Here is a 12,076-nt window from a genome sequence, read left to right on the forward strand (position 1 = left end):
ATTTCCTCCTAAATCCTTCTCATGGAGCCTTTTATAGCTAGCTGGATGGAGAACATACTTAGAGACAAGGAAGGTCAAATTTGGTTCCTCCAGCCAAAGGTCAGGGGACCAGAGTCTTAAAAAATTAAATAAAATTTTTAAAATCTTCATTCATAAGCCCAGATCTGCCCTCTCTCCCTCATAATTCTTAGAGCAGTTTGTTGTGAAGCTGGCAATAAGATGAGACATTTATTTGCCCTGAGAAAATGTTGAGCTTCCCCTCCCTTGCAGGTACACACACACACTCAGCTGGGAGACCACGGCCACGGGCCCCCGTGCATTTATTGAGGTCAGGGATGGGGTTTGCAGGGCACTTGCAGCCTCCCTTCCTCCCTACAAATGTTCAGCCACGTGAGGAGCTGGTCACCTCCATCCCTTTGTCCATCCATCCCTTTGGTTTCCAGTCACTGGGAACAGCTCAGGGTGGAAGCATTTGCCCCAGCCAAGTAATTGAGAATCGCCCTTGGAGAGAGCTTGCTCTCCTTTCCCTCCTCCGTATGGGTGACCACTTGCATGGTTTGTATTCCTGAGCCTCTAATTCACTCTGCTCTCACAAACTACACCAGCATCAAAATGATGGTCAGGGATATTGGGTCAGAATAAAACCACCACCTGTTTTACACTGGTTTTGTCGGGGAAGAAGGTAAATCGTAGAATTACAGAATCATTTGGGAAAGACCCTTAAGATCATCGAGTCCAACCATTAATGTAACGGTTACCTAATGTTTCCTAACAGCACCACATCTACATGTCTCTTAAATACCTCCAGGGATGGTGACTCAACCGCTTCCCTGGGCAGCCTGTTCCAAATCTTGACAACCCTTTAATGAAAATGATGAAAACCCTTGGGTCTGCTTTGCTTTGGCAGGTAGGGAAGGGTCGATTCATCTTCTGCTGAAAGTCACAGACGTTCAGAGATGCTCAGCCAAAGAGCATGAAAACCGCTGCTCAACTCTGCTGGTCTCCAACTTGACAAATACTCACTTAAGGCAGCAACGTTTTGCATTAATGCCGGAAGCTTTGCTGCACAGAGCAAGCCCACGCTCATCAGCCCACGTACTCCAGTGCCTGATATCTGGCTAACGTCAGGGCAGGGAGGATTAAAGCTTCCTTCTTCGATCGTCTGCAGTTCCCAGCAAAGCTGACAGCATCTTGGACTTCTCACCCAGGACAAATCCTACCCCAATTTAGCAAGTCTCCTCCGTGGAGGAAGGGGTAACCAAACAACCGCCTTGCGTTGTCGCACTACGCGCTGTTGACAAAGTTATCGCTATAAAAACAAGCCGGAGCCAAGCCAACCGGGGCCCTCCACCTACTCCAGCATGAGAGCATTTCCTGCTAGCACAGGGGAAAAGGTTATTAAAAATACACACGGAGGCAAAAGTAAAGATTGCTGCCGCAGGTTGCGGAGCTGCACTTGCTGTGTACCAGCGTTTCAGGGGCTGAGAAAGGTGATCTGTAAAAGCAAGGCTCTGTCTGGTAGACAAATCTAAAATCCAAAGGCTAGATGTTAAAACTAGACTAGGTAGATGATTTAAAAGGTGCAACAGGAACGTGGTTGAATGTGCTTAAGCTCAACTGGGAATTAAATGAGAAGATGCTGCAGTTGCAAGAGGCTTTTAGCTGCCAAACTCTGAACAGTCCCTGTCTCTTCCTCACCACTTGCTAGGCTAGGAAGGATTTCCATGCTTTTCTGAAATACTGTGGTTTATATTGTAAAAAGTACACTGAATAATCTAAGTGAAAGTCTGTGGCCTGTATAGCATAATGGGCTAGGCAAAACCAGTCTTAAAACTCAGCCTAGCCCCCTGGCACACGCTCTCTCAGCAAATGCAGAGGGGAAGTGGAAATGTGTGTGATGTGATATGGACATTAAGCACCCCTTCCACAGACAACCTGTGAAGCAGAACCTCCCGGTGCCTCCTGCCCTTTCTCCACATGCAGCTGGATCTCCTCATTCAGTGGTTGCTCTACACACACACGAGCAGCTCTTCACAACCACGATACCTGTTTTCCACTTGGGCGCCAAGCCTAGGGTTTCAGCTAATGGGAACATGCTTAAACCTTGCTGACGGCTCGTGGTTTGGCAAACACCCGAGGAGAGACATATCCACGTAGATCTCTTATAGTTGCTGGTAGAGCCCAGAAACAGCAGAGCTTGCAATTAACTGCATTGCAAACACCCTATTCTAAAACCGTGCTAATGACGGAAAAAAAGGGAGATGGACAGACATCAAGGGGTGGAGAAGCCCTACAGAATCCACAGGGCACTCCCTCCTTTGAAGGCCATCTGAGGATACATGAAATAAAATAACCTCTTCTGGAAGCAAACAGATTCATTTTTACAAATTTTACTGAGAAACAGAAAACAGGGAAAGTTTTTAGAGATCCCCAGCTACCCTTTAGCTTGTTAATACTATTTTAAAAAGGGGTTCCTGGACAGCAGGAAACAACCATCCTGTTGCTTTTGTCCTCCTCTCACACGGGAAGTGAAGGTTTCCTGCCTGAACACACAACACAACCTGAGAGAAAGGAGGAAAAGCCCATCACCAATAGTTGTGTTCCTGCTCTTCAAACCAAGTATCTTGTGGCCAGAATCACAGCCCTGTGTTTCTGATCACCAGGAGAGGTGCCTGCGCTTGCGTGCTGCCCCAATTGCCCTTACAGCCATCACAGAATTACCTTTATTTTCTTCCAGAAAGGCGCTTTTTAATTCCAGCACGGCAGCTGAAATTCCTCCTTTTAATCCATCTCAGCACACATGCTCCTCCAACGCAATGCCCACCCCAAGGCAATCACAGCCAGGTCCTGAGGAGGGACCTGTAGCTCCTCCGTAGCTGCTCAGCTCTGCATTCACTACTGGAGCATTACCTGCAGGGAACAGATGAAAAACAGCCTTGTAGCCAGCATTTTGAAGTTAAGGAACAGCACACTGCTGCTGTTGCAATACTGCACAGAGCATCTCTGCCTCCTGAAAAGGACTGGAGAAACCCAACACACTTGTGGAGCTGAGCAAAATTAGCCACTGAAGCGCTAAAAAGCTCAGGCTCCTCCAGACCCAGAGTTGTAGCTGCCCAAGGATCTTTAAAAGCCAGGCAGATTTGATTTCAGCTGAGGGACGGGTGTTAAGCTGTGGCCAGGAGCACAGCTCCATTAACGGGGGATCCTCCCCGTCTTTCAGACCAGGCATCAAGACACTGGAGAACTTTGTAGGGTCCAAGTCAGACAGAGGTGAACTTGGTTTACTGCTGCTCCTTCCAGCATGGGCTTAAACATCTGTGAAAGAAAGGAGGAACTCTGTGAGATTACCACAAAGCTGATATGTTATCAAAGCATCTGCACTGTGTCAGGTGTCCAATCCCCCCTCGAGGAATCCTTCCCTCTCGGTCCTGCGTAGGGCACACAGAACTAAAGCCACAGAAAACAGATACACATAAGGGTCCTCTGTCTTTCTGCCAGCTCACTCGTGTCTCCAATTAAACCATTGAGGATGTATCGGGTTGCAGTGAAATTTCACCATCACTGCAAATTTACAGGGAGAAGAAGATTAATATGAGAAAATGATTTCCAAACCCAACAGCCACGTTCCGAGCAGCGCTAGACAGGTCAGATGAAACCGCAGAAGACAAACCCAAACCACGCCAAGACTTTTCCTGATTTCAGACCAACGGCTGAAACCAGTCTCCTGAAAACGAGACCAGAGAAGCAAGAGCTGAGAGGAAGGGACAGATTTCTGCTGCAGAGCTTCACCAAGGAATGGTAAAGGCGGCGTGCACATCCTCCATCAGGAGGTATCCTACAAGGAAAAGGAGAAAATTTTTTTTTCGCCAAGAACGCCTCACTTGTAGCATGTTCATGCTGAAAATAGCAGCACTCAGCACCAGCAGCATTGGCAGCAGTGAACCAGCCAGCTGGAGGGTATTGCCTTCTTGAGAAGAGAAGCCCAAGGAGACTCACAAGCAGAACAGCTGCTGAGAGGTAGAGCTGAGATTAAAATTTGGGTAGGCACAGGTAATCCAGTCACCACACCATGCCACTGATCTTCCACCGCCTGAAAGAAGGATGAGGAAGAGAGAAAATTCTCCTCGATGGATGATGCAGAGAGAAACTTCTCCACAGCTGGATTTCCTCTGCCCATCCCATCCACGAGGGGCAGTCCCCACACCCAGGCCAACGTGCTTGGCAGAAGCAGGATGGCTGGGCTGGTGGGTTTTCCACCAGTACCAACTGGATGTTCAAGCTTAACAGCTTCTCATATACACGCAGCTTAACTGACCAAACCACCTCATTATGCTATTTAAAAAAATACAGGCGTTTCATATGAAATTTTTAGCAACTCGGACCGTTCCACGTTTGTAGATCTGTTTGTATCAGCATTAATACGCTACAGTACTTCAGGAGTTGCCCACTAGGGCATTAGTTGTCCACGATTTCAGTTTAATGCTTGAGATGTGACCAGGCAACCTGATCTGCAAACACTTTTTTAAACAGAGACATGAAACACACACCACGCAAGACAGCTGACAAGACTGACTCAAGAGGTTTAGGCTCAGCTCACGTTTCAAGCAGCATCCCCAAAAGGCATTAGTTGCTTTCAGTGATGTTTGCTGAAGAGCGTTATCTCTCTCGCAAAAGTGGGATGAAGTTCTTGCTGGCACTGCCTGCAACCAAGCTAATGGCACAAACTCCTTCCGACAGGTCCCTTGAAGGGGCTGGTTGCTGCAGTGACATGATGCCTCTGGCACACAGGCTGTGAACCACTGCTGGCAGGTGGACGCGTGACAGAAAGCCAGAGCGCTGCTGCTAAAATGCCAAAAAATCAATAATTAGAGCAAGTGTTAGATTTATTCCTCATCTCACCTCTGCCCAGCCAAGGAAACTACATTTAGTTTTGCCTAAATAAACAGCCTGAACTCGTTTCAGTTAGCGCAGGTAATCGATATAGGCGCTCGGCATCAGGCTGAGGGCTGCTGCTCCCCTCTCCTGCCAGAGCTGGCCGGCTCTGCAGGCCTGGAGGCTCAGCAGAACACACGGGGCATGTTCTCCTCGACCAGGCATGTTGGGAGAACCTTCCTCTGTGCAAGAGCAGAAAGCGTCTGCTTGCTGCAGCTGGGGAAAGCAGCGCCACTGCGCAGGCGTTACTCAAGCCAATTTAAGGCTTAACGGACCCGGGTCAATGCAACCTTTGTAATGCCTGACTACCAGAAAGCAGTTTTTCTTCCTTAATTTTTAAAAATATTTTCAGTTTTTTGATGGCCGCTGCTTTAGTTTCCTTTAACAAGTCAGTGCAACATGGAAAAAGACTTTCTGTCCCTGCTAAAACCAAGACCAGAATGGATACAGGTGTTCTAAAAGTGGGAAATTCAGGAATCCAAGTATGGCTTTATCAAAACAACCTATTAAAAGTAACCTAATAAAGCCAGATTGCAGAGTCCAACAGATTAAACGTCAAGCTAGTCGATGTAATACATATAGGACAAATATCACCAGTAGCAGACTGATGTCTGACAATCAATTACTTAGTGGAAAAAGGTTTTCATACTATTTAATGTAAAGTTGTAAAACAGTGTTGCGTTCTGCCATACACAAAATAAGCTGATACCAAAACAACCAGCAGTTAAACGAAGTCTTAGTTGTTTGTTTGGTTTTTTTTTTCTCCTGGAAAATGTTTTTTTCACCTGGGGTCAAGAAGACCTTGTCTGCAGACAGGAGGGGCTCACGGCTGCCCAAAGTTACCAGCTAAACCGGATTGTTTCAGAGGACACGGAGCATGTGCAAACACTTCCACCTGAAAAAGGTCCAAATCCATAAAGCAAGGAGAAATGCCCTCTCCGGCCATTTGAAAGGTGACAAAATGAGGTATACAAGAGCGCAAGGTTTACCTAGAACAAGTCCACTCTCTCCAGCAGCACCTCCAGCTGCGTTTCCATACAAGCCTTTCCCATCCATAGCTTACTCTTCACTTCAATGCAATGATATTTCAACAACGCTGTTCAATGTTGCAAAACAGCTTGAAGTAAAATTTCTCTCCTGTATCTTCCCGCTTGAGCTCCTGGACTATACGGTTGGTGTCTCGGCATGTTACACTCTGCTGACAGACAGATTGGGTGGGAGAAAAGGACAAAAAACAAACCCAACAAAACCTGTTGCTCTGATGACGCCTGGAGAGTGCCCGTAGCTCTTCGCATCACAGCGCTTCGCACCAGCGAGTGCGTGTCGCGGCCGGTCTCCTCCCAAGGCTCGTGCAGCAGACTCCTGTTCAAGAGGAACACAAGTTTTTTTTAAGGCAGACAGATGTTGCTTATTAGCTCGGATCACAGAAGGTGCTGGATGAGTAGCGATGCCTCCCTGATGAGGGAAGACGGCATTTCCACTAGCCGTAAAGTTTTACAAACCCAGCTGCCTCCCAGCCCCACCGTTGGCTGTTTTTCCAGCTGCGTGCCATCTTTTTGGAAGGAGCATGAAAAACAACTGCAGCACCATCTCGTGCGAAATAGGAGTTGGAGCCAACAAGGCAGTGGGGTCCTCTAGCAAACCCTCTTGCCCAAATATTCACGTTTTTGATCAATACGGGCCTGATGAACAATAAGCCAAAGAGTTTGGAGGGATTGGGGAGGATGTTGTGGTTCAAATCAGGCTTGTAAAGAAAACAAACACAAAGCAGCCACACACAGGTTGAGAGATACTAATCAGTTTTATTTTATAAATACAGATGAGCTTTCCCGCAATTACCAACATAGTTTTAATGTGTCATTTACTATGGGATATTCTGGTTTTGCTTATTTTAAATACCTGGCCAAGCAAAGATAAGCCAATGCTGTTGTGCTTGCTATAAAAATATAGTGGGATACGATCTTCCAAAACTAATATTCTCAAAAATCTTAGGAATTCCTAGTGAGGGGAAAAGATTGCAATGAAATGTTTTCTCCACTTGAAGACATTTGCAGACATTTAGCAGTGTCACAGCTGTGCAGGAACTGAAAGGCTCTTGATAGATTAAAGCACACTGTGATATATCATCTCACCTTCAAACCTACTATTTGTTGCTCTCCCACTACGTTATTTTCAAAGTAATTTATGGGGGGGTCAACACAAAAAAGAAAGCTATGAGGTGGCTGCACTCTGTACAATCCCCCATCCTCACAGCAAAGAGAAGTTTGTCAATGCTTTAATTAGCCCTAGGATGCCGTCCCCCCTTCACACCACCTTCCATACGGGCAGTGATGTAAGTGGAAAAGAAACGTGGGGACAATTTAAGGCCTATTAAAGATACAGCCATAGAAATCCTGTCAAAGAAGCTTCATGCGACAGAAACCAACCATCGTCTTTGACACATTAACAATTACACGGCTCAAACAGGAACAGCAACACAACATCAGGGAGGAAAACCAGGCTTCATTTGGTCGGGTGCAACCTGAGAAAACACGTTAACTAATGAAACAACAACAACAAAAAAAAATCCAAAGTCCCACTGATGTTCTATGAACCTAATTTCACGTGTCGCTTAATTGCACTGAGACGCTCCGTGTTTGCCTACGAAACATAGCGACTGCACAACTACTCTTTGGGTTGCTTTGAAAAGTCACCACCACACACAAGCTACTGCCTTTCTGTTACAAAGGAAAGCGAGTGTGCCTACAAACAGGTCTGTGCTGCTTCCAGCGTGCCAGATCCCATCCCGCAGGGTGCACGACTGACTCAACGTTACCAAATTTCCCCTAAAATTAGAGAGCTATCAGAAGACGGTAAGGTAAAGTCACAGGACAGAGTATCTTATGCCTACTAAATCAATAAGTGCCATGCTTTGAGGTGCTTACTTCTGGCTTTTGGGATGCCCAAGCACAGCAAGAACTTCCAACCTATCTCTTCTCAAAGATGATGGCAGTGCTTTAAGCATTTCCTTTAGGGATGCTTTTTATGAGGTTGGAACAGAGGAGCTTATTTGGGGGAGAAGATACTCATGAGTGTGTCCAATTCCATGCCCAAATTTGCACCTGGAATCATGTTCAACGTCTTACAGAATCACGGTCTCTGCTTCTGAGAGCTTCTATCTAGCACATCGTGCTGGGACAGACCAAAGGTAACAAACTGCCGTAGAAAGGCTCGATCCAACAACTCAATTGCAGACACAACCGTTAAAAGCTAACAGAAGAAATGTGAATATAATTTTAATACAATCATTAAGGTGTTACCTGGAAAAATGCATATTCTAGAACAGTGCTATTATGTATACTGATTCTCACATACACGTCTTGTTTCGACAACAGATAGTTGAGATTACACATATCCACATTCTAAAAAAGTTAATTTAGGCTAGCCTTACGGTGAAGTTAGGAAAAAGACTAGGTCATTGGTTCAAAAGAAAGCATAGACCAGGGGGGAGGAAAAATAAAAAAAAAAAAAAAAGCCAGGCATGATGAAGTGTTTTTTATTCTGCTATATATTTTTATATTTGAGAGCTCACAACTGAGCCCAAATTCTTGGGTATACAATATAGAAAGCAAGAGCAATGAAATCCAAACTGAAACAAATACCAGGAATCACAAAGCAGGCTGCAAATTGCTTTCCCATTAGTGCAGCTGAACACATGTGCCAGTGGTAACCTACCAAACAGCAAACTGCACCTCCAGCAAACTGCTGGAAGTTTCTTCCTTTAAAGTACAGATGGTTAAAAGGATATTAATTTAGATGAATAACGTTAAGTGCCTCCTTTCTACAGAGGGTGGAGCGATTCCACAAATTCACCTAATTCCAAAGTGCTGACTGCATTTTCAGTCTGGTTTTTTTTTTTTTTTTTTATTATGAAGACATCTGTGAAGTGCCTCACAGCACGCGGTCCCCGATGGACACCGCGGAGGGTGGCAGCTGAACCCCTCTTAAGGTCGTGCCTTCGTTAGGTCTCTGCTAATGAGGTCTGTGCCCAACTGAAGCAGGGAATGGTCAGGCTGAGAGTTTTATACGAAACCGTAGAGGCAATTTAGTCCTCAAGGCTTCTACTGGTAGGAACAGTGAGTATGGAGGAAAGGAAGGGAGGGAAAAAAATAAAAGTAATTTCTGACTAGTCAGGTGCAAGGAAACTGCAGATATCACACAGGTGCTCGTTCTCTGGCAAGTTTACACCGCCAACTGAAGACCCATCAGTGCAAACTAGAACTTCAAAGGCTACAAAGCACAGCCAAAGAGAAAGCTGTCCAATTATAACAAATTCATGGTATTTCTGTAACGCTGGCTACATTGCTCAGGAAAACACAGGAGTACACGGGAGAAGGTAAAGAGGTCTTGCCAGAAATGGTAATTTATGGCATTTTTAAATTACAGGGTTTTTTCCTTCTGAAAAGATTAAATTTAACTCTAAATAATAATTAAGACATTAACAAATATTCATAGAAGGGCCTGATCAGCACTAGAAGTCGTTTCCACGAAAGCATTTATAAACGGATTCCAATCCCTAAAAAAAAAATTTCCAACAGATTACAAATACCAGACAAAAGAGGACTGGAAGCAGAATCAAAATTTACCTGGGCTGGGAATATACCATGATCCTGTGTTATCGTGCTCAAGTCCATTTGTCTAACACCATAGGAATAGCTTTAGCTTTTTATTTATTTTTTTTTTTATAATTAATATAAAGAATAAGTGCAATTTTATCTCTACTCCAGATCACTGATTTCACCTCAATGTCTGCTATCAAATCCCTGTCCAAGCTCACTTGTCCGAACTTTTACGCGGTCTGCGGAAGCTGGACATGTTTTCATTCAGTGCATAGATCCTTCGAGAGAACTCCTCAAACTCCCCTAGGACTTGTTCATCACACTCCACTGCCACGGCATGCTCCACCGGGATGGAGTTAAAGTCTTCTAGCTGGTCTCCTGTGCTGAACCCCGTCGCTTCCATCCCCATGATCTCCTCCGCTTGCTCCACGGTGCAGCAAAGGACAGGGCCCAGCGTGGGTCGGAACTCACAGGGCTGCTCGTTGCTTGCAGTGCCAGAGCACTCAGCAGGCAGAAACGCCCCGTTTATTGCACTACTATGTCCTAGGAAAGACTCCTGCTGCTCTTGGGCATTGTTTAGGTTCCCGTTTTCTCCATTTAAACTGCTGCACAAGTCCTCGCCTTTCTTGGTATTTCCTTTTGAGGAGTCCATAGAGGTATCCAAGGAAGAAGATATCGATCCAGGTTTTTTATCTAACTCTCCTACACGGGCTGCGATGGCAACAGGCTGCGTTAAAGCAGAGTTGTAACTAGGAGGAGGAGTTTTGTACTGTAGTCTTTCGTTTCCCGTGCTGGCTCGTTTTCGGAGTCCTTTATCCGGAGAAGGAAGCCCACTGGAAAAGCCAATATCCAATCTGCCGAAGCTAGAGCTCTGTCTCTTTGGAACGGGAATTGCACTGGATGTATGGTGTCGATCACTATAAAAGAAGGAAAGGATAAATCACAGCTGTCAGGCACGCTCACGAGCAATACAGATGTTTAACCAAAGGCTGAAGCAATTATTTTATCACAACTCCGGGCTCCGTTTGGCCAACTACTTGTATCCTAAAGTGCTAAAACCCCAAATGTGTTTAATGCTGTATGAACTACAGAAGACACCCCAGAGGACAACTTTACTGAAACCCGGTAAGATCGTGTAGGAACATTTACAAAGCTCTATGGTTTGAAGAGTCAATCACCCAAGAAACCACCACATTACGTTAATTCCTACTGTTAACACTATTTTATAAGACCAAGCTGCACTTTAGAAATTATTACTGTTGACCATACATTTATGTATTTATGGCCTGTACTGGGCCGTCATAAACTCTTCAAAAGTGCATAATAATGGCCGAATCCTTTAAGAGCCACTTCTTCCAACAGTGGACTTTCCTGACAGCTGCACAAAGGAGAAAAAACACACTAACTTTGCTATTTGCAGAGGATCATTTTTGCCAGATCTTCTGCTTCTCTGCGCCAATCATTCCAAAACTTTTTGGGCAAATGTCAGGCTCAGTTTCTTGAGGAACATGAACTAATCAAGCTTAATTTACAAGTTTGATTTTACTATTTTATACAGTTCCACAAGCCACTTACACTGTCTCAGGGTCTATGATTTGGAACATCCGCTTTACATCATCTGGGGTGTGTTATGTGAATTTTCCTTCATCGGCTTAATCCTTATCCAAATACAATCACCATCCTATATGCAAATAGTATGTTGTACATTAAGCAACTGCTTCATTTTCCTTCCAGATTAAAACAAAAAAAAAATTTTAAAGTACAGCTATTACTGAATCTGCCGAATATATAACTCCAAGATTTAACTGCTGTCAGTATGAGTCTCCTTCATTAACTCAATTTAAAAGAAACTCCCTTCCACTCAAGGTCTGAATAGATTTTGGGATCTGTCTTGCAGGGAAAAATCTTGGAATAGCAGTTATGAGTAGTCCCTAGCGTGGATCCTTTTCCATATTACTTTTCTTTTTTTGCTCCCCTTTGTAAATTGGATAAGCTTGACTGCAAGAAGTCCCTCTGGGAAAAAATAAGCAACCCCACGGGAGGGCAGTGTGGAGTACTACAGCTCTTTCATTTCCTCTCCCATCTTACCTCCACCCAGCCTGCCCCTTAATACACGTGTAGGGCTTCCTTCTTTTCCATAAAAACCTCAAATCACCTTAAGGAAAAGTTACTTTTGAGAATTTACGGTTGTGGACAGTGAAGTAGAGAGGTAAGTACCACACATGCAGTTAGCAGCAAAAACATCAACTTTCTTCTTCGATTGCAACTGTTGTTTCAGACCTTTTTAATGGAAACTTTGCATAGCGTTTGTGGCTTTGTCTGCAAAGGTTTGGAACATTAGCAGAGGCGACAAAACAGAGCAGTGTGTGCCACAGATGCTAATAAGTGCTGTATACGTGGTCTTGGAGACCAGCCTTCAAGTCCCTTACTGACCAGGGACTTTAAAAATACTTCAGCTGACCCCTACACAATCAACCATTTATTTTTAAAATGATGTAATACGACAGACACAAGAATGTGATGCGGGACACTTGCAAACTTTACTC

The 12,076-nt window shown here is 44.7% G+C and overlaps 1 protein-coding gene across 2 annotated transcripts in view; it reads right to left on the reverse strand.

Annotated features, from left to right (window-relative positions):
* Nucleotides 1-8,451: 8,451 nt before the first annotated feature.
* The window catches only part of UVRAG (UV radiation resistance associated), a 97,768-nt gene continuing 94,143 nt past the window's right edge, over nucleotides 8,452-12,076 (reverse strand). For both annotated transcript variants that reach the window (XM_074918746.1, XM_074918749.1), the window contains exon 15: nucleotides 8,452-10,447. In XM_074918746.1, the coding sequence (XP_074774847.1) occupies nucleotides 9,745-10,447 (703 nt within the window). In that variant the 3' untranslated portion in view covers nucleotides 8,452-9,744. The remainder of the gene's footprint in view (nucleotides 10,448-12,076) is intronic.

This window comes from Athene noctua, chromosome 1, assembly GCF_965140245.1.
Source record: "Athene noctua chromosome 1, bAthNoc1.hap1.1, whole genome shotgun sequence".
In the NCBI taxonomy this organism is placed as follows: Eukaryota; Metazoa; Chordata; class Aves; order Strigiformes; family Strigidae; genus Athene; species Athene noctua.